Source organism: Heterocephalus glaber, unplaced genomic scaffold (assembly GCF_053883595.1).
Source record: "Heterocephalus glaber isolate CG9 unplaced genomic scaffold, H.glaber_assembly_v1.0 deba00001454, whole genome shotgun sequence".
NCBI classification, from domain to species: Eukaryota; Metazoa; Chordata; class Mammalia; order Rodentia; family Bathyergidae; genus Heterocephalus; species Heterocephalus glaber.
This window is the reverse complement of record NW_028258303.1, coordinates 17,555,304-17,582,158: the sequence shown is the minus strand read 5'-3', so window position 1 is coordinate 17,582,158 and position 26,855 is coordinate 17,555,304. Positions and strand designations below refer to the sequence as shown.

The window sequence follows — 26,855 nt, the reverse complement described above, 5'->3', positions numbered from 1 at the left end:
GGATTCATGTCAGAGACCTAAGTCCCATGAGGTCCCTAGGCCCATATGAGGGAAACTGAGGCTAGAAGCCTAGAAACAGAGATAGGCTGGATACACTGAGGGCTGAGATGTTAGAAATGGTGGGTAGCCTGGGATCACCTGGCTGTGGCTGCTGGATTGAGTCGTCATCCTCAACACCCTCTTTGCATGATGAGACTCTGTGTCGCCATTTATCTCATTTCATGAGAAGCAATGTCTTGCTAGTCTTTTGGAGGTGAGAATTCATAAAGGTCTTCCATGGGTCCCTGGTATCCACAAAGTTATCAAACAGAGCTACCTTGGTGTGGACAATGGAGCTAGAGAGAAAACGGACCAAGTCTGGTCTTTTGGGCTTTTCTGATGATAAAGAAGAGAGCCTTTCTTGGAAGAGTAGGATTTGCTATAGAGATATACATTGAGTTTGTAAACTAATTAGAAGGGAAACCAAAAGGTTGTTGTGGTATATAACTCTAGGACATTCTAAAGTACACATCACTCTCCTATACACGTTCATTATCTTTCTCTGTTTCCTTCTCCTTCTGTGCCTGGCTCTGGGTATCAGTCAGCTTTGTTTGCTTTGCTTTGCTATGAAGCTTTTTCTGCTTACTCATAGTTTCTACTGCCTCGTAATGCTGGATCATGTACCTTTGATTTGCCAGACATCCAACTCTGCTTCATGGTAGTTGTTTTGTTATTATTTTATTTTTTTAAGCTTCAGTTCACACCACCAAATGGTGTGGTCTATCTGCATGACTTCATTCAAATTTAGGAGGCAGAGAACTTAGTTGTCCTCATTCATCTTTTTTAATACTCACAAGCTAAAAGATTAGCTTGACTCCAGTATCCACCATTAGCTTAATTACCTGACCTGGATGAGGGTAAGAGGAAGGAAGAAAAGAAAGGTTATTGCATGGTTTTAAACATAATTGCCTGGGTATTGGGGTCTAAAGGTGAGGAAAGTTTCTTCAGAAGATCAAGTGGATAAGCAGACAGCACCTGACATCTCTAATTTGGGGAATGAGATGCATCCTTGATGAGAATGGAAAGCTAACTGGGCAGTTTAAATATTGACCAGCATTAAATATCAAGAGTCAAGGGTAGCTTGTGAAAGGAACAGGGAACCAATATTCAAAAGCTCAGCACAGACCAGCTTGGAAAAGTAGAAGGCAGTGAGCAACTGAGGAAGGAGCTGGAGAACACTCTAGTGGAGTCCTAGTGGAGTCAGATCTATTTCTTTTCCTTTTTAGTTCTTTTATTGGTACATTTTAGGTATACAATTCATTTACATTTATCATTGAGTGTTTGTACCTGTACATGATATATCTTGGTTCTTATTTTTTCCCCATTACCTGTCCGCCCTTCACCCCCTCTACCCTTCCCTATTTACACAGACATCATTTCCATTTTTTTTTCTTTTCTCATAGTTTTTTCTTTCCCTGTTTTCCTTTTCCCTTCCCCTCCCTTCACTCCTTCATCTTTGGACCTTTTTTCCTATTTCAAATTATCAATTATTCATTTTAATCATTTTAACCCTTGTTTACACTATCAGTTTCCCACACTAGAGAGACTATTCCGTATTTACACATGTGTGTCCTATTTATTTCACTTAAGAGGATGGCCTCGATATGCATCCATTTAGCTATAAATGACTCTAGTTTTTCATTCTTTATGGCTGAGTAGTACTCCATTTTATTTTAAAAACCCATATTTTCTTTATCCAGTTTCCAGTTGATGGGCACTTGGGCTGCTTCCAAGCTTTAGCTATTACAAACTGTGCCGCTATGAACATGGGTGCACATGTATCACTGTGGTATGATTCTTTTAATTCTTTTGGAAAGATACCCAGCAGGGGAATAGCTGGGTCAAATGGGACCTCTGGTCCTAGTTCTTTGAGGTATCTCCATACTGACTTCCACAGTGGTTGCACCAGTCTGCACTCCCACCAACAATGGAGAAGGGTTCCTTTCTCCCCACAACCCAGCCAGCATTTGTTATTTGTTGATTTCTTGATAGCAGCCATTATTTCTGGGGTGAGGTGGGATCTCAGTGTTGTTTTCATCTGCATCTCTCAAATGACGAGTGATGTTGAACATTTTTTCATATATTTGTTTGCTGCTTTTACTTCTTTGTCTGTGAAATGTCTGTTCATTTCAGATGCCCATTTTTGAATTGGGTCTTTGAATTTGGGGGGTCTGATTTTTTTTCAATTCTTTATATATTCTAGATAGTAGTCCTTTGTCTGTGGTACAGCTGCTAAAATTTTTTCCCCATATTGTAGGTTGTCAGTTAGCTCTGTTGGTGGTTTCTTTTGCAGTGCAGAAGATTTTTAATAAGATGAGATCCCAGTTGTTGATTCTTTCTGCTAGTTCCAGTGCTGCTGAGGTTTTGTTCATGAAGTCTTTTCCTATGCCAATGTCTTCAAGAGTTCTACCTATCTTCCGGCAAGTTTAGTGTTTCTGTCTTAATATTTAAATCTTTAACCCACTTTGATCTTAGTTTAGTGCATGGTGATAGGTTGAATCTTTGGCAGGTTGAAATCCAGTTTTTCCAATGCCATTTATTAAATAGGCTATCTTTCCTCCAATGATGGTAGTTGGCTCCTTTGTCAAAGATGAGGTGTCTGAGCATGTCTGGAGTTGTTTCTGCATCTTCTAATCTATTCCACTGATCCTCAAGTCTGTTCCTTTGCCAGTACCATGCTGATTTTATCACAGTAGCTTTGTAGTATAGTTTCAAGTTGGGGATTGTGATACTCCCAGCCACGTCTCTGTTGCTTAGAATTGCTTTAGCTATTCTAGGTCTCTTATGGTTCCAAATGAATTTTTGGATTGTTTTCTCTAGTTCTGTGAAGTATATTGTTGGAATTTCAATTGGCATTGCATTGAATCTATATAGTAGTTTTGGAAGTATGGCCATTTTCACTATATTGGTTCTTCCTACCCAGGAGCAAGGGATGTCTTTCCATTTTCTTGTATCCTCTTCGATCTCTTTTTTCAGAGTGCTGTAGTTTTCAGTGTAGAGGTCTTTTGCTTCCTTTGTTAGACTGATTCCTAGATATTTCATTTGTTTGGATGCTGTTGTAAAAAGGAATTGTTTCCCTAATTTCTCTCTCAGTGAGTCTGTTCTTTGTGTACAAGAAGGCTATTGATTTTTGAGTGTTGACCTTGTATCCAGATACTCTACTGAATCTGTCAATTAAGTCTAGAAATCTTCTGGCAGAGTTTTTTGGGTCTTCTACGTAAAGTATCATATCGTCAGCAAATAATGACAGTTTAACTTCTTCTTTTCCTATCTTTATTCCTTTTATTTCTTTTTCTTTTCTAATTGCTGTGGCTAATGTTTCCAGAACTATATTGAACAGGAGTGGTGATAGTGGGCATCCTTGTCTTGTTCCTGATTTTAGCAAGAAGTTTTCAGTTTTTTGACCATTTAGTATGATGTTGGCTGTTAGTTTTTCATAAATAGCCTTTATCAGGTTAAGATAAAGACCTTCTATTCTGATTTTCTGTAGGGTTTTTATCATGAATGGGTGCTGGATTTTGTCGAATGCTTTTTCTGCATGTATTGAGATGATCATATGGTTTTTGTCCTTGACTCTGTTAATATGGTGTATTACATTTATTGATTTATGAATGTTGAACCATCCTTGCATCCCTGGGATAAATCCGACTTGGTCAGGGTGTATGATCTTCTTGATGACACTCTGTATTCTGTTTGCCAGTATCTTGTTGAGGATTTTTGCATTTATGTTCATTAGGGAGATTGGCCTGTAGTTCTCTTTTTGGGTTGGGTCTTTCCCTGGTTTTGGAATCAAAGTAACACTTGCTTCCAGGAATAAATTTGGAAGTATTGCTTCCCTTTCAATTTCCTTGATGAGTTTAAAGAGTAATGGCAATAGTTCTTCTTTAAATGTCTTGTAAAATTCAGCAGTGAAGCCATCTGGACCTGGGCTTTTCTTTGTTGGTAAATATTTTATTACATTTTCAAGTTCACTCATTGTAATTGGGGTGTTTAGAATTTCTATATCTTCTTCATTTAACTTTGGCAATTCATATGTATCTAGGAATCTGCCCATTTCTTCTGTATTTTCCATTTTATTGGAGTAGAGGTTCTCAAAGTAGGTATTGATGATCCTCTGGATTTCTGTTGGGTCTGTTGTGGCTTCACCTTTTTCATTCTTAATTGCATGTATTTGTGCCTTTGCTTTCCTTTTTTTGATAAGGTTGGCTGAAGGTTTATTGATTTCATTTATTCTTTCAAAAAACCAACTCTTTGAGTCATTGATTTTTTGTATTGTTCTCTTAGTCTCCATTGCGTTGATTTCTGCCCTGATCTTTATAATTTCCTCTCTTGTACGAGCTTTGGGTTTGTTATGCTCTTCTTTTTCTAGGAGCTTGAGGTTCTGCATTAGGTTATTTATCTGAGTTTTCTCTGTTTTCCTAATATGGGCATTCAATGCTATGAATTTCCTGCATAGAGCTGCTTTCATTGTGTCCCATAGATTCCTGTATGTTGTACTGGCATTTTCATTTACTTGTAGAAACTGTTTAATTTCTTCTGTGACCCACTGGTTGTTCAAGAGGGTGTTATTCAGTTTGCATGTGTTTGTTGGGGTTTTGTGGTTTCTTATGTTATTGATCTCCATTTTTATTGCACTATGATCTGATAATATACAGGGGGTAACTGCAATTCTTTTACATTTACTTAGACATGTCCTATGAGCTAGCATGTGGTCTGTTCTGGAGAATGACCCAGGTGCAGCAGAAAAGAATGTGTGTTTCAATTTTGTGGGGTGGAACACTCTGTAAACATCTATTAAGTCCATTTGTTCAATAGCTTGGTTCACTTCTAGAATTTCCTTGTTAACTTTTTATCTAGATGATCTGTCTATTTGTGATAGTGTGTAATTGAGGTCCCCCACTACAATTGTGTTAGTGTTTATTTGGTTTTTCACATCTATTAATATTTGTTTTGTATAGTTGGGGGCATTCGTATTTGGTGCATATATATTTAGGATTGTCATCTCTTCTTCTTGGATTGTTCCCTTCACAAGGATGTAGTGACCATCTTTGTCTCTCTTAATTAGTTTTGGTTTGAAAACCACTTTGTCTGCAAATAAGATTGCTACCCCTGCTTTCTTCTGGGTTCCTGTGGCATGGAGAACTGTTTTCCATCCTTTTACTTTCAGTCTATGAGTTTCTTTTTGAGTTAGGTGTGTTTCTTGTAAACAGCATGTTGTTGCATTTTCCTTTTTAATCCATTCTGCCAATCTATTTCTTTTGATTGGTGAATTGAAGCCATTAACATTGAGGGTTATGATAGATATTGATTTATCCTTGTCATGCTGTTTTACTTTTGTTGGCTCTTTTATTTCTTATTTTTCCCCCTTTCCCCTTAGTGTCTTACCTTGCCTGGTGGCTTTCCTCTGTTGGGCCTCATGGAGTTGTGGCTTTCATTGCTTTTTTCTAGGATTTTATTTAGAATTGCTTGTAGTGCTGGTTTGGTGTTCATGAAATTTCTCGGGTGTTCTTTGTTGTGGAAGTATCTAATTTTCCCATCGATTTTGAAAGATAATTTTGCAGGATACAACAGTCTAGGTTGGAAGTTATTTTCTTTTAGGGCTTAAAATACTTCACTCCAGGCTGTCCTTGATTTGAGGGTTTGTGTTGAGTAGTCTGCTGTGGTTCTGATGGGCTTTCCTTTGTAGGTGATTTGTTTCTTTTCTCTAACTGCTTGTAGGATTTTGTTTTCCTGTTGGGTTTCTGGGATCTTGGCTATTATATGTCTAGATGTAGATCTTTTGATCATGACTAGTTGGAGTTCTCTATGCCTCACTTATCTGTACGTCCAACTCTCTACCTCTGTCTGGGAAGTTTTCCACTATTACTTCTGTGAACAGTTTTTTGATGTCAATTGTACTTTCTCCTGTTTTTTCATGGACTTCTATCAGTCTTATGTTACTCTTCTTTGCATCATCTAGCAGTTGTTGGATTGATTTCTCGTGGTCCCTTACTATTTTTAAGAAATCTCTATTTTCATGGTCTCTAACCACGATCCTGTCTTCTATGCCTGATATTCTACCTTCAGATTCCCTTAATCTGCTGTGGATACTTTCAGTGGAGCTTTTGATCTCCTGAATATCTGTTTGAATCTGTTTCATGGATTACATTTCTTTCTTATGTTGGGCAATCATGGTTTCCATTTCTTTCTTATGCTGGGTATCAATCGCTTCCAGCATGTTTCTGAGCTCATCTATTTTTTTTATCTATTTCTGTTCTAGATCCTCTAATCATGTCTTTCACTCTGCTCACCATCTCTATAGATATCTGGGAGATTATTTCTGCTTTGAAATTTTCTAGAGCCTAATTCATCTGTTTTGTTACTTCCTATGCTATCAGTTCAGGGTATCCAGGTGGTTGGTTATGGGACTTTTCCATCTCATATCCCCCAGGATTTACCCTTGGTGGGGTGGAAGTCTGAGTTTGTGCCTTACTTAAATGTCTTCTCATTTTTGTTTTTGGTACTGTCCTTGGTTTAACTCCTGGGATGATAGTTTGAAATTGCTTGTTGTAGGTATCTTTGTTGCTTGTAAGTAGAACCCTTATGGAATGATTGCTTCTCAGAGGTCTCTTCCAGATATAGCTGGTCTTTAAGTTTTGAGTCTCTAATGACTCTAAGGTTATCTCATTTTCCTTATACTAGGAAGGTTCATTGACTAGATCAATAAAAACACCTTAGCCCAAGTGATACAATCAGCAACACCACTGCATCAAGTACATCTTCAAAAATGACATTTTTTGTTAGTTATTAATCTATCACCTTTAGCTGTGTGAATAAAATGAAGATCAAGGACCAACCCAACATATAGTGAATAAACTCTTCAATATAACAACTTTACCCTTTGGGATAGGGAGTTAGAAGGGGTTGGGGAGGGAGGGATAGATGGGCAAAAGGATAGGGGAAGGTTAGCAGTGTGGCCAGAGGACATAGGTGAGAAGGAAAAAGAGAATAATAGGAAAATAAAGAGGAACTCTGAATGAGGACCAAAACAGGGAAAAAAGGGAAGATGAACAATGTGGGAGAGCAAGACAGTGAGTGTAAGAGAGAAAGAAAGGAAAAAGAAAAGAAAGAAGAAAAAAAAGGAGAGAAAAACAAATATTTGCAAAGAGTAGGAAAAAAAATTAAAGATAAGAGGAGCAAAGGAAAAGAAAAGAGAAAAAAAGCCAAACTAGTAATACTAATTTTGGGAATAAAAAAAAACAATGAAGATGAAGGGCCTCTTTCAGGGTATGTCTCTGCTGTCACAATAGACAACGTGGGTAGCAGTGTGCAGATATAAGTCAATGAGTCTCAGCAAGCTAGTCTCAGACCTGTGAGATTCAGTCAGATTTCTGGCTGCAAGTCCCAAGTTGAGCTCCCTGTCCTTCTGTAGGGTTGAACTCTGCAGAGTTGTATTGCAGGTTCCAGTTGCCCTTCCCCTGAAGATAGTCCTGGTCCTGATGGGAGGTTAAGATGACTCCAACTTACCCAGTACAGTGGTCTGTTGGTCCGGTGTCCTCTGCGTCTTTGTAGTGTGGAACCAGGTGGCTGTACAGAGAAGAGGCCAGAGGAGCAGGAGGGGAGGAGGGTGTCCAAATGTCCAGTGGATTGCTGCCAGGGTGCAGGCTGATCTGGTGTGTTCCGGGAGACTCACGACCTTGGTACAGTATCCGCAGACCTGCCTGTCTGCAGCGGGCTGATTAGATCTATTTCTTTCCAGAGGTCAGCACCTGTCATCCTATTCTATGGTGCAATGGAGGAAATAGGGCCAGTCCTTGAGACTATATGTACTTAGAGATGTATGGGACTAATCCAAGGCAAGAACTGAAGGGGAGCTGAGCGTTCATGCAAGGACAGTTACTGTGTCCCAGTGCTTTGGCCCTTGTTCGTTAGACTGGTTGCCAGACACTGTCATGGATAGCAAGAATATGGCCACGGTCCCCCATCCTTGGCTTCCAGTTCTTATTTTTGTTCGTAGCACTTTTAACTTATGCAATTTCACTTATTTATGTATTTCACTTATTTATGTATTTTTTCACTTATTTATGTATTTTTTAATTTTGTGCCTGGAATCTAAGTTCTCTGGAATCTGTGCTTCATGAGACCAAGAGTATTTTCTATTTATTTAGTGTTAAATTTGTGGCATTTGGAAAATATATTGATCAATGATTTATTTGTAGTTGAATAAATGAGTAAATTCAATCATTTATCTGAGTTACTTACACTAGACAGGTGAAAGATCACATCCCTAAGTCAAATCAAGAGTGTTCCCTGGTTTCGAGGACATGGCATACATAGACTTCTACATTTGAGGATTTTCCTCTCTTACAGGGTGTACATAAGTATGTCTTCAATGAATTTACCAGCATATTAGTCAGTGTAGGTTACAGTATGCTGTAGTAACAAGTTGTCCCCTAGAATTTCAGTGGCTTAAGTCCATGCAGCACATGCAGTGAAGCGCTGCAGGACAACTGTTTGGGGCCCCATGATCACTCAGGAAACTAGACTGACAAAGTCTCCACCACCCTCTGATACCATCACCCCAACCTGATACTTCAAAGCTTGCTCCTGCAAGAGAAGAAACAAGGAAAACTCACAATTCCCTGCATGTTTGCTCAGAACTGTATCTTTCTCCATTCTGACCCTAAGAGAGGCTGAGAAGTCCTCCCACCTGTCCAGGATGGAGAGGAGACCCAGCTTTAGTAAGGACACTCATTCCTCTCATAGCCAGAGGGCAGTGCTGTGGGGTTCTTGATAACACGTAAAAGCTCTTGGAGAATGCAACACTGACATTTTAGGTTAAGTTCTTTGGTTTAACAAGGTTTGAAATACAGAGTCAGAAATAACTACTGATAATTACATGACTTTTATCACATGTATATGAGTAACACAGCAATTTTTTCAGTCAATTAAAAGAAAAATAGCAGGATGTCATCAAGTGGTCACTGGCCCACTCGAGTGACTCAGTCAAGACTGGCGCATTGTGAAGTTTGCACCCTCTCTGTGCTTGTTCTCCTTTGGAGGCAACTTGCTTTTCCTCCTGGGAGTGTAAAGTTGTTCCAGCAGAATCCATCTGTCTGAGCAGAAATGCCCAGGAGCACCAAACATCCAAGGCCCACTCACCAAGAGAAGCCAGAGCTTGCTGTTGGCTGAAGATGGCAGATGGTAGCTTTTCTCTTAGCATGAAGGAAATTCCATCCTAGCTGCCCAGTCACTGACCTCCAACACTGAGGCTTTTGGGCGGAAATGCACAGTGTCACCAGGCTCAGTTTTCATAAATTCACCCAGCTTCTCCTCAGAAATGTTGCAATCGCTTCTCGGCCTTTTGGCTAAGATCAAGTGTAGAAATGTTTGCAAATGTGATTTTATGAGCACACAGTGCAAGGAAAAAATTACACATTTATGCCTCTTAAATTCTTAATTAAATACTCTTAATTAAATTCTTTTAATTTCTGGATAAACCAGTTGACATGTTTGTTTGTGCAAGTGAAAGAAATAGGATAAGATTGTAAAAATAACATTATTTTTCATTATTATAAATATATATTCATTGTGAAAAAAAATTAGAAAATACAAAACCACACAGAATGGAACTCTGCAATACAAATTCAAAAATATATTCATTGTCATTCGTTGTTGTATGAAGAAGAAGAGTAGGTGCTAGGGATAAGCAATGAGTAAAATAGAATTTCTGCCCCATGGATGCCACTCAGAGATAATTGCTGTTAACCATGTAAATGTTAAATTGAAACCCCTCCACACTTTTATTTGCATACATAGCCACATCCACACCCACGTGTACAGATTTAAATGGGCCCAACCACAGCTTACAGCTGGTTTGGATATAACCTGTTTCCAGATCAAAACCATTCTCTACCAGACCCTCCAAACCAGACACATGCATAGACTGATAGTGTAGATGACCAAAAGCAAGTAAATCCCTGCATCTGTGACATGACTTTCACTAAATTAATTCAGCTAAGACATCTCAAGGGCATGGGTAGCACTTTTAGAAAGTAACCAAGGAAGGGAATCTTCTCAGTCGATTACAAGATTTCATATTAAACCAAATTTTTAGTTAATGGTAAATTTTACATTAACTAGATCTAAGTTTCAGCCAAAACAAACAGGTTTCCTAGAGAACAGAGTTCAAAGTCACCCAAGAGCAGGGGGGAATATCTTGGATAAAAGTTGATAAAACAACACTTTCTTTATTCTATGAATTCTGGCACAATGCTTTCTGTTACACTCTTACTTGGTGATTGCTACTAGAAATTCTTAATTTTGTATCACACCAATGGAAGCTGTGCTCAAATGCATACTAGATATACATGCATAATATATAATGATAAATTGACATGGATCAATTTTTTTTCTTATTTTTCTTATTTTTCTTATTTTCACCAATAATATTAAAGGACACACCCTAAAGTTAAAATGAGAAGCTAAAAGATAAAGGTCAGCCTCATCTCCATACTTTATTTGTATTTTTAACTTTCTCTAAGAATTAAATCAAGGAAATCCATTGAAATTATACAATGCAGAGTAAGGAATTAGAGAGTGACTCAGAGAAACTAAATACTAGGTTGGCGGGAGAAGACACCTAAATACCAGGTTGCAAACCAGCAAGGGTGGTTCATCTTCTAAGTTTCCTAGCTAGGTTTTCTTTCTTTCTTTCTTTCTTTCTTTCTTTCTTTCTTTCTTTCTTTCTTTCTTTCTTTCTTTCTTTCTTTCTTTCACAATTTCAGAACTTAAATTGATTTCTCTCTATAAAGAGCTTAATTCTACCTCAATCTTTCTTTAGCTCTCAAGGACATTTTCATGGTTCAGAAGTCATTGTTTTGTGATTATAAATTAAACACCAGGGATAATGAGAAAGCATCAACTGTCCATAGAGGATGTGGGGGATTGGAGTATGTGATTGAATCCTATCATGGGGGTGTGCATTTTCCTGGTGTCTCACAAGCGGGCTTTGCGCCTGCTGAGTGTCTACTCTTCTCCAGAAGAGACTGCCACTTCCCTGGCTGTGACTGACTGAGGAGGATGTCATCGAGGTACTCAGGCTCACCTGCTGTCATGTGTCAAGTAGGCAGCTGCCCACCCTGTACAGGCTGAGGTGCCACAATGGGGAGTAACAACTGGTGTGCGTGTGGCTGTGAACTACTCATATTTGCCCAAGCCATAAAAACAGAAAGTCCCGACACCAAAAATTAGCTTTGCTTTTGGATGGAGGGCTCAGCTATCACCTCACTTCAAGCCTGATTAATTACACAATTTACATCTGGCAATCTCTTTTGAATTATAAGCAGCAGGCAGCAAATGATGCTGTAACTTCTGCTCAAGAGTCATTTTTAGAAAGGGGTATTCAAAATAAAATTGGTTTATGAAACAATGTAATTACTAAGCTGCAAAGGAAAAATATGTCAAGGCTTCTTATTGCTCTATCCTGTTCTTTTGCATTTAGCCAAGGGAAGTTCTTTCTTGGAGATTGACTGTTACTGCTGATTTCTACATGGATTCTTATGTTGCCTTTTGATGTGATGTGACTCTATAGATGTAGCTATGTCGTATGCAAAAAATGATCTTAGTGTATGCCAGATCTGGTCAGTGTTTAAATTTTTCATTTTCTGTTACATAAACTTGAAAAGAGAATTGAGGGAAATGCCATCCAAGGAAGGAATCGTCTTTATATGAATAAATTGTCCTTGAAGCAGACCCATTTATCAGGGGCTGTGGACCATTAACACTTTATGCCAATCAAACATTGAAACCCACCACCAACATAACGATAGTAATAAGGCTAAATGCCTTTACACACCAACCAACCAACGAAAGCGCAACAATCTTACAACCTGAAAGGTTCTTACAGATTAAATCAGGGCAGGATTTTGATAAACTGATTGAAATTTAGTATTTAACTTTAAGTAGGAAATAAAACATACTGGTCAACAAAATTCCTTCTCTGAAAAATAGTGTCTTAAAAAAAAGACTCGAGTGTAAATTGTGAAGAAACGTGTCACTTGTTATGACGTAGCAGCATTCTGACCTGTAATGATTTAAGGATGTAACATATTTTATGAACATGAGTTACCATTATTACCTAAGAGTCTGCTTTTAGCTCAGCTGGAATGCAGCATCAGTAGCTGCCAACAAAGAAAGAATATTCACAATTTGTCATGTGCTCCACTCCCTGGAATGTCTTTCTAATGACACATCTACCATCTTGCCTAGAATGTTTTACACTGACACTAGAAAAAACAAAGAACTCTGAAACATGGTTGGTACTGTTTGATATTGTTTAGAGTTAACAAAATCTGTTACTGAGTACCATTCATGAATTAATCAGCTCTTTTTCTTGGCCTAAAAAAAAAGTCAGTATCAATTTGGTATATTAGTGAATAGTACATCTTTGGAGCCAGACAAGCTTGGGTTTAAATTCCTGCTTTGTCACTTATTCAGAGTTGATCTTAACCAGTAATGTCCATGTATTAAATGTCAGCTTCTTAGTCTAATTACTGTTTAATCACTGCATCATAGGGTTTTGTCTAACACAGCACCTGGCATAAAACTTGGAAGAATGGATAAATAAGATTCTTTTTGGCTACTGGGGTGTGTGTGTGTGTGTGTGTGTGTGAGTGTGTGTGTGTAATTGCTTAATACATAGTACATACCAAATATTCATATCATAACTCAGGTCCTTTTTCCTTGCTATTCTCAACCTGGAATACTCCTCTCAAGGTTTTTTACATCATGTTAAGATCTTATTTGCAAGCAACAGAAACCAACTCTGGCTAAAATAAATAGTTTCAGAGATATATTAAAAGATATTGCTGGAGGAAGTATAAATTTGATGAAGTACTAGCAGTATAGCTACTTTGGAAAGCTATTGTCTACTAAAATTGAATATAAGCAGGGTTTATAATAGAACAATTTTTCCCCAACAATATACTCCATGGGAAAATTGCACAGATGTATTCCAATAAGCAAGGGTAGAAAATGGTCATAGCAGTATTGTTTGTAGAAGTCCTGAATTGAATACAACACAAATGTCCATCAGCAATAAAGTGAACAAATTGTGATGTACTGTGAATCTCAAAAATATAAGGTCAATGAAAAGAAGGCAGACCCATAAGAATATATTCTGTATAATTTCATTTATAGGAAGTTCAAAAAGAGGTGTAGGGAGTGGAGAATATGGTTTTAGAAATAGTGGTTTCCTTTGGCTGAGAGAAGGTGTGAGAGAGGTTTCACCTGGACAGGGTCTTGATTGGCCTTCAGGTTGCTAAGCAGATCACTGACCTGGGTAGCTCAGGTCACCTTCCTTGGCCTGAGAAGCCTTGGAAACCCCAGGTGCCTTGCTTGGAGATGTGAGAGGGAGCCAGGCCTGCTAAGAAACATGACTCCATTTCCTAAAACATGCCCTACCTTTTTATTTTTAACTTCCACCATAAAAGCTGAAATTAAAATGACAGGCATATATTTTCTCTACTAAAATAAATAGTATTGTGAATATTTTTGGAGACAGTGATATTTGTGTGGTACTATGCAGTCTAATCTGTGAGTTACACTCATAACTTTATCTCATAGAATATTGTTTTGAGAATGAGACACAGTGTTAAAAATATCCCTATCACTGTGTCTGACAGGGGCCTTTCAGAACAGAACCGTGAGCTGGACAGGTAAGAGAAGGGTAATAGGGTCTTGCTTTCCTTTGTGAGGAATTTTTAAAAGTATGAATCCAAGATGTTCTGATGCCAAATTCTGTACTTTTCCATCTAAATGCCAAGCGGCTAATGGATCACACTTTCTGAGAAAGAAGGTGGAACAGCTGATTTAACAACTGAAAAGTAAAACAAGCCCACAGTGTCATGGATCCTCCAGTAGGTGCTTCCCTGGCACTGCCACACGGGGACACCTCCCTCAGGGCTGTGAGGGGAGCGCACCTAATCATAGTGGCTGCTTCCACAAAACACCACCTCTGTCCTGACCCGTGCAGACATGGTCACAGCTGGCTACCTAGAGTAATGTAGACTGCAGGGTGTAGAGCATCTTGGGCACAGTCATGGTTGGCTCCTCTCTGCTCTATTTCCCACCAAAACCCCATTTGTTTTTTGGTACCAGGGATCAAACTCGGGTCCATACCCTTGCGAGGCAGGTGGTGAAACCACTTAGCTAAATCCCTGGCTCCAAAACCCCATTTTAAGAGTTTATTTGCCCTCAATATTTCTCCTTATATGGTGGATTAAAAGCAAAATGCCATCTTCCTCGAGTAACTTGTACATTAAGTCTTTTGCTGATTACTAATCCCAGAATGAATGTGTTTCCCCTGGAAAAGAAGATCCAGCCACAGGTGGTCAGTGGATGGTGTGCCCTTAATCCTTGCCCCTAAATGACTCCACCTGCCTGTCCTCTGGGAAGATCTTGCCTGTGGGTTATGTCTCCATTTGGCAGGTTGTGTACCAGCTCACCCCACTTAGTTTCTAGCGCTGTAGGAAATTTTTACGAAGACTGGTTAAGGCCTATATGGTTTGGAAATATTACTACCTATACATTTCTTAGAATTATCAGAGTAATTCTGAGCCATCTTTTAGCTTCAAGGAGAGGAGATGAGTTAAGGTGTCTTCTGCATTACCTTACTCAGAGCTGTTTGTCTTACTGAAGTTTGTAAAAACTACATGCAAGAGAATCTGGGTGTTGTGGGGGAAACCTGTAATCCCAGCATCCAGGAGCCTAAGGCAAGATGATCGCCATAAATTCAAGGCCAAGTTGAACTAAGTAGTGAGACTTTGCCTCAAAAAATATCTTCATCCACAATTCACTATAAACAGGATATAAGAGTAGCAGCCAAAAACATCTGCTTGGGAAACAAGAGAAAGCCCTGAAAATGTGAAAACCCTTAGGCTTGTTCTTTTTCCCATAAAAGTTGCATTCAAATATAAAGTTGAATATTTTCATTTTTTATTATTTTAGAATTGCACAGGATTTATCCTAATATTAATTTACTGCATCTATTTGCACAGCACTTGTATTTGTCTCTATTGTCCCAGAATCCAAACCTTAGCTGGGGCTTACAGTTGGAGTGGTCACTGGTGCTCAGACCAGATGAAGGTCAAAAGTTTTCAGACAGATCACTGTCGGTGATTTTGGAATCCAATTTGACTGTGTCTGTTGCTTGTGTTTTGCCTGAGCACCTGATTTGAAGAAAGTGCCCTAATGTACAAAGTGTAGCTTTTAGAGTCCTCTAACATTATATTGAGATAAATTTGCCTAACAGTATAAGTTATTTTCACCTATTAAATAGGCCAGGAACACCATGGCAGTTTTAATAGACAAACCAGTTTTAAAATACAGACTTGTGCTGGAGGTTTTATAACTGATGTTTGTCTTGCCTGTGCTTCCAGATGGGCAAAGTTCCCCTCTGGGCAGGGTTGGCTGCATTAATTAATTGCAAAAGCTAAGTTCAGGGCCTTTTGTTCAAAAATCAGGAAAAAAATAGAAAGTGTTTCCCCTTCTTCAGTCCCTCTCAATTTGTCATAGTGTTACTTTTATTTGTTTTTTGTTATCATTGTAAGTGAAGAAAAATTAAATTTGAAATTATTAGTATGAATTTGTATCATTCATTATATTGCATGATGTCAACTTATAAATATAAGTGCATTTAGCTCATATGCAGAATCACTGAAATTATAGAATTTATGTTTAGTAGCTTGTACTTGCACACATGCTCCGTTCTTATCTGGAACAGGGGACACACCACACAACTAATTTGACTGACTTTATTCTGCTTCTTGATATTTACACATCTACAGGCACTTTCCACTTCCGGTTTGACAGTAAAAGGAAAAGTCTATGGATTACCCTCTCTTCCTTGCCTTCTATGTTGGCATTTTCATCATAAGTGGTTGGCTGACACAGGAAAGTAACACGAGTAAGAAAGGATATGTCCAGGTTCCTTGGTTGTTTATGTTTCTCCCAACACTTTGCCTTTGTGTTGCACTGGAAGCAGTCCTGGTTCACTGCTGAGTGTGGTTTCAGGCTGGCAGTGTCTGTTGGCTCAGCTATACTGTAGCACATCCTCCTCACCTTGTGCTTGCTCTATCTCTCTCTCCCTCTCAGCTCCTCTGCTCCTTGGTGCTATTGGAATTCTCTGCTCACAGTAAACACTTCATGCAAACAAGGTGGTGAGGGGCATGTCGTGTTTATCTCCCCTGCTGTGTGCATCTTCTACTGTCCTGTTGGACTTTACCTGTGAAGCAGAGTTTAATGTTAAAATTAAGAATTTCAAAATGGCAACAACATAGCATTATACCAAGTGAGGGGCCTTTCTGAGTGCAGAGTCCTGTGCTATGCAGCAAGGATCAGACACCTATAGAGCTGGCCCTGACTGAACCACAGTGCAGGTGATTGGTTGCCAAAATGTCATTCACAAGGGTTTCTACTATAATTTATTTAGACCTTGATTATTTATTCATAGCACCTGTTCACAGGTTGTTGCTTTGCCATGGAACAAAGGCAGCACTCCTTATTCTAAAAGTTGAGATGAGTCTCAGCAGTCCCAGTCCCTGTGCAGGTTTTTATACCATCAATTGCCCGCTTTCCTTCCCCATTCCTCACCCAGTCTATAGCCACTTCCACTCTGTTCTTTTATTTGAGGCCACAAAAATACTATACTAGCTTAACATTGTGCACAGAGTCAAGTCATATGAAAGGCTTTTATATTGTTGAACAAGCAGCTTGCTAAGGGCACTAGATTGATTCTCCCGAATATCACTTCTCCATATCCCCAAATGCCATGCCTAGTTTTAATTCCTGGAATCCTACCTAATGTTTGGGCCTCCCAGACTCAGTCTCTTCTACCCTGTTCTTCACCAAGACACCAAAGTGATTCTTGCAGAGCACATAGCCAATCCAAATATTCCTTGCCCCAAATATTTTCTTCACTCTCCTTTATCTTCATGATTTCAAGGTCCTTGATGGTTTGGCCTTTACCAAACCTCCTATACACAGTATGACCTTTTAAACAACTTACAATTACTCAACTATGTTTGCCTTCTCTTATCTTTCTGTATATATGCGTTTACCCACTGCCTGCAAAAGTCTACCCTATTTCCTTTGCCTGTCCCTCTCTCACTTTTCCTTTATGAATTGAATTCATTCATTCAACTATTCACTTATTTACTCAAATATTTTGTTGAGTGCCTGAGATTCACCAAGGACTGTGCTAGATTCCAGTTTGGGAATATAACGGGGGACAAGAACATGGACAGCTCCAGTGCTTTGGAGCTTAGAGTCATGAGAGGTGGAGATAAATAACATGTGCCCTTGGGGTAAAAGGCACACAAATACACTTGATAAAAGTGCCCAAATCCCTGAAGCTGTCTTAGGGGACCAATGAAGAAATGCTTTGCAGGATAAAAAAATAAAATAAGGTGGAAATCACAGTAGAGCTGCCTACTAAAGGGAAAATTGGATTGACTTGGAGAGGGAAGAAGGTAGCTATTATATACATCAGCCACCCTAAATCAGAGGGAAATCTATCTTTTTTCTCTCTTGTGAAGATAGAGGGGACCGTCTGGTTTTTCTGGGAAACTTTGCAAAGGGATTCAAGGCACCAAATGCACATCCCGATGTGAATATGTGCATCACATCGTACTTAGGTTTTACAATTCCTCGGATGCAGTCCATCAGAGATCAGGCTTCACGACCATTGGTGAAACTCAATCTATCCAGTGAGATTCTGCTTCTTAGGTGAAAAAGCACAGACCTATAAACTTCGTGAAGATAATTTCTCCAAAATATGGAGAATACAAATGAGTGCACTTTATAACTTATACTGTTAGGCAAATTTATCTTGATATAATGTTAGAGGACTCTAAAAGCTACACTTTGTACATTAGGGCACTTTCCTCAAATCAGGTGCTCAGGCAAAACACAAGCAACAGACACAGTCAATCTTTCTGTGTCTGATTTCAAGTTATAGCACAAAGGTACAGTAATAGAAACAGCATGGTAGTGGCACAAAAATAGACCTGTTCACCAGTGGAATAAAATTGAGGATACAAAAACAATCCCATGCACCTTCACATCTGATTTTTGACAAAGGGGCCAAAAACATATGCTGGAGAAAAGATAGCCTCTAATAATTGGTGCTGGGAAAGCTGGTTATCCATATGCAGAGGAATATCTTTTACCCTATACTAAAATCACATCAAAATGGATCAAAGGCCTAGGTATAAAAACAGAAACACTGAATCTGTTGCAAGACAAAAATTAGACATAGGCATAGGCAAGGACTTCCTGAACAGAACCCTACTTGCATAAGAAATTATACCAGGAATCCACAAATAGGATTATATCAGATTAAGGTTTAACTTTTGAGAAACTGCCTAAGAATTTTTCTGAAATGGTTGTACTGTTTTACAGTTCCATCATATTATGTTGTGTTTGTTAATCTTTGAAGTTGAATAAAATAGATTTAACTATAAAAAAAAGGAAATGTGGGTGGATGACAACTCAATCTTCCTGAAGTTTAAGCAAAGATGTGTACAAGAGAAAGTGGGCCAAAGTGGGAGTTACCACTTCTGTGAAGATTACTTCATTTCCCTAGTCCTCAAGTCCTGTAAGTCGGGGTTATACTGTAGTCTTCTTTGTTTATGTTCCTGTGGAATCCTGTGTTTACTTCATTTAATCTTCCCAGCAACCCTGTTCCACGGGCGTTGTTATTATGTTCACTTGGTGCATGAGGATGTTTAAGGTTTGGAAAAGCATCATAATGCTCCCAAGTTCCAGCATGTAGTAGATAGATAGCAGGGCCACAGGGGATAAGCAAGGGAGAAATCACTGGGAAGCACTGAGAGACAGTGTGTGTGTGGGAGATAACAGAAAACCTTGGCTGTAGCAAAAAGTTCAGGTTGACATAGGAAGGCAGGTTAAGACCAAATATACAAAATTTACATTGAAAACAAGAGCTCTGAACTGTGAGTGTTCTTTGTGCCTTTGGGTGTGGTAATACACCCTACTCCAAATAAGTCATCCTCCTTGCACTCCACTGTGCCTGGCCTTTTCTTTCCCTTCTCTTGTAACCCTATCACAAGCCTACATGCCTCATCTCCACTTTCTAACCTCCTAAAACCTGCCAGGAATCATTCCCATCTCAACCTCCTTTCAACCCACATATACAGCCTGATAACTAATTCCATACTCTTTCAGAAGTCTGTGGCCTCTTCTCTAGCCTTTCTGCTACATCATCAGTCTAGCTAGCCAGGAATTAGCCTGTCTTCCCAGCTATGTGGCAACTGTAGCCTCTATGATTACCTACTTTACACTCTTCCCTCCCAAGTAATCCATCAAGCATTGCAGTAAGAGAATTGTGCATTTCATGTGCTTCCTCCCTGTCTTTCCTGCACCATCTCTTCTCATCCCGGTCTCACTCTATGAGATCTAAGGGTTCCAAATCACTTGTAGTTCACAGAAAAACTCAACCTTTCTTTTTATTCTGTACTTTTCTTGCACTCATATTTCTTTGTCTTCAGACACCATAAGCTTCTCTAGATAGCCCAAGACTCCTTAACCCACTTCTTGTCCACCTTGCTGGGGTTCTCTCCCCTGAGCCTCCAGCAGCTGAGCCCTCCTCCCCTACATAGACTGGTCACATCTCCTTTCTTCCACTGCCTCTTCTGCACACCTTTATCTTTAGCATTTACTACCCCTTTTAAGTATTATCTCCCTAGACTTGGGGGAGATATGAGGGTTAGGCAGTATGGTGTGTACCTGTGCATCCCCAGTGCCTTCTCAGGCCCATTCCCAGGCCTGCAGCTGCTTTGCCACCAGGCACTGCAGCTCAGTCTCCTCACACTGGCAGCCTTCTTCGCCAAAGCCCTTTGTGCTGACACTGAAGTCCTTCTTGTCCTGGATGCCCTGTATTGGTTTGCTAAGGATGCCATTAGAAAAGTACCATGGACTGTGTGCCTTCAACAACAGAAATTTTTCTCCCAGTTCTATGAGAAATTCTTTTTTTCCCTCACAATCCCTCCAAGCCTTCTTCTTGGGTGGAAGTCCAAGATCAAGGTATGGATGGGCTTGAGTCCTCCTGAGGCCTCTCTCCTTGGCTGGTAGATGGCTCTCCTTTCCCTGCATCTTCTCCATATGTATTTATATCCTAATCACCTTTCCTTATGGAAACCCCAGCCAGAAAGAATTGGGGTGCATCCTAATGACCACATTTTAACTTAGTTACCTCTCTAAAAACTTCATCTCCATCAGAACCATGCTCTGAGGTACTAAGGGTTAGAACTTCAACATATGAATTTGGGGGGGTAACATTTCTTCCCCACTTATATCTTTCCCCACATTTGCTGTGGCTCTCCAAGATGCTCCCTTCCAGAGATATGGGTTATAGCCCCATCTCCCTTCATCCCCTTCTCCTGTTGAAAGCACTCTTATGGTCAGTTTAGACTTGCAGCTCCTAGAGCCCAAAATCTGGGATCATTTTAGGTAGGAAATTGACCTCCAGTGACATAGGGGAACTATAGAGATTTATTCTTTCCTATGTGATGTTCTCTCATATTTGAATAGCTGACTTCCCATTTTTATTTCCCTTCTTTTCTGAACACTGAGAGAAATTACTGCACATACCACCCAAGGGGATGGGTTGTTGTGGGGCAGAGGGCACAGGGTTTGGTTTGACATTCCAAAGATACAGGATGTGATTTGTATGTCACTTTTGAGATGTATCAAGGAGTGTTGTTTTTAGGAATACTGCCTTACTAGATTTTCATATATATCTATATAAATATATAGATATATAGATATAGATATTGCTTAAAAATTTAAATATTCCTGTTTAAAGTTATTTGATTAATTTCTTAATAACTTATGTGTTCCCTATATAATTTGTATGATTGTTACCAATTTTAATACATTATACAAGCTTTACATTATTTATTTTATAAATATTTTATACAAAAATCCTTATAAACAGTCCAGAGCTAACTTGTAGTACCTAGAGCATAATTTACATATTAAATATATTTATATATTTTATATATTATATATTGAATATATTAAATATAATTAAATAATATAATTATTTATAGATATTATATATTAAATAGTAATAAAGACACATAAATATCAGCTACTTTTCTCTGAAAGAGGCTCCAAGGAAGAATAACAGCAAGATATCTTTCATTAACATGAAAAATAATACCATTTTAAAATGGAAGTTTCATTGCTGAGCTGAATTTCAGTTTAAATCCTTCAAACTACCCTATGATGCAGGTATCAACCATTTTATGTTTGGGGGAACTTACTTGCCAGGTTCCCTTACTTGCTCAAGGACTCAGAGCTAGTAAGTTATGGAGCTGGAATTTGGTCACACGTTTCTGACTCCATGTTCATTGTTTCATTGTGACACAAGCTGAGAAAATTACAGGCTAGAGACACAGTCAGTGATTACCCATTGAAACCAGGGCCATACTGGGTGCAGCAGGCACGTGAAGCCAGTGAAGCCATACAAGGGACATTGATCATCTGACACTGAGGTGCTTAACCTCTGGAGCCCTCAATGTCTTCATTCATAAATGTGAGGCTAATTATGGCGTGTTCCTCACAGGTTTGCTGTAAAGAAAAAAAGTCAACGTGTGTGTGTTGTGTGCACACAGAAGCACCTATATACATCATAGGTACTGCACAGTAGAGCTGGCTCTGTAAACCAACCCACTCCTTTTGAAAAGTAGTAACTGGATAGTATGTAGTAAGAGCCATAAAATGTATATGTCTTTGACCCGGGAATTCTACTTTTGGAAATAAGACTCTAAAGGAACGATTCAAAAGATTTTTTTTAAGAATTTGTAATTAAAGAGGAAAATAGAAATAATGAAAGTATCTATCAAGATATCAAATAAATACATTATACCTTACCTTGACAGTGGAACATTGTGTAGTTACTAAATGTTGTATTTCCAAAGACTGTAAAAACACAGAAACTGCATAACACACAAGGCTAAGTCGTTACGAAATGATGTTTGAGCTAAATACACGTGCATTTGGATAAAGGCAGCCAGGAAACACAGAGACACAGGAGGGCTTCCGGGAGTCCCATTAATGAGGAGCGTTGCAGCAGTTCTTGCTTTTTTATCCTGTGTAATGGTAGCCTTTGGGTAGGTACAGGTGGTACAGGAGATCTGTAAAACTTTGGAAAGGAAGGTAAAAACACAAGGGACATTTTTAAAATCAGCATGGTAAGACATCCAGGAAATGGAAATTTAAATGTAAAACTTGGGTGGAGCATTTAAGGAGAATGGGTAATGTGGGAGGCACTGGAGGAATGCATAAGCAGGTCAGGCTCTATCAGGGTCCTGCCCAGCAAACTTCAAAGCCAGAATGCTTGAGAGTTGCTCTCCCCTGTGACCCTCTCTCTGCTCAACGGTCTGTGATAATAGCCAGAAAGGAAAGAGGAAATGGAGGCCATGTGCACAGTTTACTTGAGCTCACCAGAACCGTACTCCTGTGTAGAAAAAGGGAGGAAGTATGGTCAAGTCTGATGAGTCAGTGCTTGGTCTGCCTCCACCCAGTTCTCGTCCTTTCCCAAGGCTGCCTCCCCTCTGCCGCTGTGCACTTGACCCCTCCAAGGAAGGAACTCCACAAGGCTGGGTGGGGCCAACCCCAATCGGAGTTGGCTCCCTCGGAACCAGGTCAGGGAGCACTGTGGTTATCTAGATCACATCCTCCATTAGGAACTTTCTCTTTCCTCTCTTCTCAGAGTTTCTGAAATGTCACAGTTCTTTCAATACTGTAGGTCCCAGAGGTAGTTCATGGCTTTTGAGCAGAGTAAGGAGCAATCAAAGTGCTTTATTAACAGTTCTCTAAAACCTCCAAGGGCGGCTAGGATAAATAATGAGTGATGGGATGAGGCTGGATAGAAGAATGGTGATTCTTAAGGTAGAATCTGCTTTTATCTCAAAGCAGAAGGCATTGTTCCTGGCCTCCAGGCATGGCAAAGAAGGGATGGTTGACAAACGTAATCACCCATGTCTTCTTTGGTGTGTGAGGTCAAGATTTCTGGGAGAGGATACACTCTTTCCTTCAGAGTTACTAGGATGATGTGAGCTGTCCAGTGAAGCTCCCTTCAACATATGCCATCTGGATGGATCCTACTCCTCATTCGGCTGGCAGAGCCTGCTGAGTGACCTTCCTGTATTTCCTCCTAAACATCTGGACTCTGTCAGGTCTAATGCACCAGGAATTGCACTTACATTTCAGGCACCAAGATAAACACTCAACTTGCAGCTACAATTCCAGCTCTTCACAACTTCTGAGCTCTCTTTTTAGGAGTCTAATCTTAGAAGAACAATCCCAGGTACCTTCATCCAGAGATCTCTGGACAATTCTGCAGCTCTAGTTTGGAGTGCTCTGAAGTTATCAAGAGAAGATAAGGGAGCAACAATTATTGTCATTTGCAGAGATCTTAGGGGATGGCTAATTTGCCTGGGGCCTCAGCAACTTTTCTCCAATTCTTAATTCCTCTCCTTGACCCAAGCCGATCCCCAGCATCTTCACCCCTACATTCAACAAGTCCTGAATTAGCAGGGAATGACAGGAACCTGTAGCCACCCAAGCATGCAGCCATCCAAACAGCAACAAGCAAACCCTGTGGGGAAAGCCTGGAATGAGAACAGGGAACAGGAAAGGGAACACTGTTTAATAATAACTATATGCCCATCAACACTCAGTTGTGTTTTGCATATGAACCATTATTTAGAAATTCCCATTTCTATGCAGCTAAAAATCATAACATATGTTCCCAACAAATAATTTATAGGTAAGAAATCTATGTTTTGCAACTGCTAGGTTGTTTTAGTCTTAAGTGTACCCACTGGTAATGTACCAAGGGATTGTTTGGTCTAAAGAAAATCAGGCAGCCTAACCTCCTAAGGAAGCTAGTTATATGTTGCCATAGCAACCAGACCAGCCTCAGACTGAAGGGCAGAGTTCTTCAGATTCATCCACTGCTTCTCCAGATTGACTTCCTCCCAGCAGGATCATGTTTCCCAATCATCAACACTGCAACTGTTATTTTCCATTAAAGAAAAGTTGCAGTCTGAAGATATATTTCGGCCTTTTCCCTGGTGCCATTCGATGTCTTTTTATCTCTGGAAGGTGGAAATTGGGAATGCAATACTTCGGAACTTTCATTCATGCGTTCACTAATATGGTTGGGACCTGCACCAGTGGGGTTCGATGGTAATTACACTTTGATGGCTGGAACATGACCTGTGAAATGAGTTGCTGGTCTCAGTTTAACTCCTAATGGACAACAATCCACAGCCCTTGGAATCCACTCATAGCCCCTGTTCTCAGACCCTGGGAAGAAGTGAGAGGTTTGAACAGCTTCTCTTGGGGGTCAATTGCAGGGCCTCCTCCCCAGGAATTATGCTTTGCCTTTCTAGGCCACAGATATCTCTGCAATTAGTCTCAAAATACTCTGCGATGTATGTAAATAACACAAACTGCATTTACAGCCAGGACCACCATGGTGGAGAGTACAAGTAATTTGCCCTGGTTGGTGGTGGTGGTGGGGTAAGATAATTAGTAACAGCAGGAGTAGAGATTCATTCCTTTGCTAAGACCACTGAAAATCTCCCTGTACCTCAAGAAATATAGTAAATTAATGAACAGCAGGAAGTGGGGATGGGTCAATACTTGCTGATTCATTATTAAAGTTCATTTATATTTTATGGGGCTTATTGTTACGTATAATTAAGGCTTTTTCAGTTGATGTCTCTTTTAACAAGATTGAAAGAGAGTGGAAATGGGTGTAGGGGGGATTGAGGCTGGGGTTAGAGGCACCTGGATCTGTTAGGATGTTGTGGAAATTGTAAATGACATAAAACACAAGCTTAAATATCACATGGTTTCTTTTATTTGAGAGTCCAAAACTATAAAGACCCAAATAAAAGACAGAGAGTAGAAAATAGTGAGAGAGATCTTTGGCAAATGGAAAGGAGATCAAGCGATGGAGGAAGGGATGAGTAAGGAGAGCGGAAGGGGGTGAGAAAGGAATTAAGATGTTTTGTGTATATGTACTATTTCCACATCAGGAATGGAAACATTGTGTACTACAAGCGTGTACTAATTAATGATAAAATTTTAGAAATTTCAGTTGACCAAAGGAATGTTTGCTTTCACTGAAATAAAATATCGACATTGCAGGAGAATTGTGCTAGATTGTGAAAGATACCAGATAACCAAACATGAGCCCAGTCCCTGGCAGCTCACATTCCCAGCAGGTAGTGATAAGTACTCTAATAATAGTATCATGGACTCTGTGGTAGGGATAGTAATCGCAGCACTCAGAGAGGCTGAGGCAGGATTGCAAGCTGTAGTCCAGCCGCAGAAACTTAGAAACCCTGTCTCAAAGTTTAAAAAAAAGGCAGGAAGATTCTGGGGATATAGCTCAGTGGGAAAGACCTGGGCTCAATCCCTGATATGGGGAAAAAATAAAGAGAAAAATACCTGTTAAAGTATTTCCTAGGGAAATTTGAACTGGAGTTGCACAGGAAGGAATTCACAGGCAGATATTGAAGAAGACTTATTTTAGGAACCAGGAACAGCATAAGCAAAGTCCTACACCGAAGACTACAGAAAAACACATTGACAGACGTGGCTTGAGATTGAGGGTAGACTATGAGATGGAACTGGAACAGAGGCTGAGAGTGTAACTAAGGTACTCTGGAGGTCTCTTAATAATAGATAAGAAGCTTTGGAAATCATCCCATACAGAATCAAGGATTTGAAAACCAGAGGTTTGCATGTGGTCATTGTTTTTTAGGCAATGAGATATGAGTAAAATTATTTTTTTAAAAGATTCCATTAACTACTTTATGTACAAGGATGATACCTTAGTAGATAAAGCTGAAAATATTCTGAATTTCTGTCAACATGTGTATAGGAACTCCTTGAAAATGTCCTTAGTGGTTTTGTAATAGCGACCTGTCCAAGGTTAAATGGGTTTGCACAGGCTGCAGGCTGAAGAAACTCTGCAGAAATGCTGACTCAGCGCTGGAGTGACAGCCCTTAGTCGCACCACTTGAGGCACTGGTGTGAGTAGCAGGGAGTTGGCTGCCTGCAGCAGAAAAGGCAGCAGAGCCCCTGACATCTCTCTCCATTTTCTTTCCTGCAGGACCAGCCATGGAAAAATTCTGCGTACAGCGCCATCACTCCAGTTTGCTTTCCAAGCCCTCTGATTGACAAGCCAATAGGCAAAGTAAGGATCCGGTCATTTCTCTTTGAACACTGTGATTTGAGTCGATTGGCTGTTATTTCTGTTTGTCTTGAGCTATCTGGGTAAAATAATCAAACTGATCTCGTAAAAGTGGCAGATAAAATCCCAGGTTTGAACTATGGTTGACATTGGTGAGACTCGCCCCAGGCCGGAGAAGTGTGGATCAGCACCTGCCTCCGATTCCATCTCAGTGTTGTCCTTCCTACCCTCCTGAAGTCTGAGGGTCTCTCAGCACAATCCGGATGACCTTCCCCCTGCCTGTCAGAACTTGTTAGAAAAAAAGAGGGTGAGCTCAGTGATTGGCATCTTTGTGTGAAAGTCAGACACAACACATTGTTTTAAAACTAAGCCATCTTGAGGGTTATAGACTTTACCTCTGGGAAGTCCAGATGTATGCCTGACCTGCTGCTGGACTGGATGGGAAATCACAGCCACCAGGGAGTGTGGAGTCTCACAGGAAGGGTATGGACCCTCTGGACCTGCCTTCCGGGGTTCAAATCCTAGCTCTGTCCTC

The 26,855-nt window shown here is 39.8% G+C and overlaps 1 protein-coding gene, 1 long non-coding RNA gene and 1 pseudogene across 6 annotated transcripts in view; 2 read left to right on the top strand and 1 right to left on the bottom strand.

Moving 5' to 3' along the window:
- Rasgef1b (RasGEF domain family member 1B) overlaps positions 1-26,855 on the top strand; it is a 598,312-nt gene that overhangs the window by 420,435 nt on the left and 151,022 nt on the right. For all 5 annotated transcript variants that reach the window (XM_021260972.2, XM_021260973.2, XM_087215906.1 and 2 more), the window contains one exon: positions 26,240-26,323. In XM_021260972.2, coding sequence (XP_021116631.1) covers positions 26,240-26,323 — 84 coding nt within the window. The remainder of the gene's footprint in view (positions 1-26,239; positions 26,324-26,855) is intronic.
- On the top strand, positions 9,367-9,523 carry LOC147827161 (U2 spliceosomal RNA; annotated as a pseudogene).
- Positions 15,820-22,193, bottom strand: LOC110349941 (uncharacterized). Its single transcript, XR_002396157.2, has 2 exons — positions 21,979-22,193; positions 15,820-16,303 (listed from the first exon to the last, which is right to left on the bottom strand). It is a non-coding gene; the product is annotated as an uncharacterized LOC110349941 (long non-coding RNA).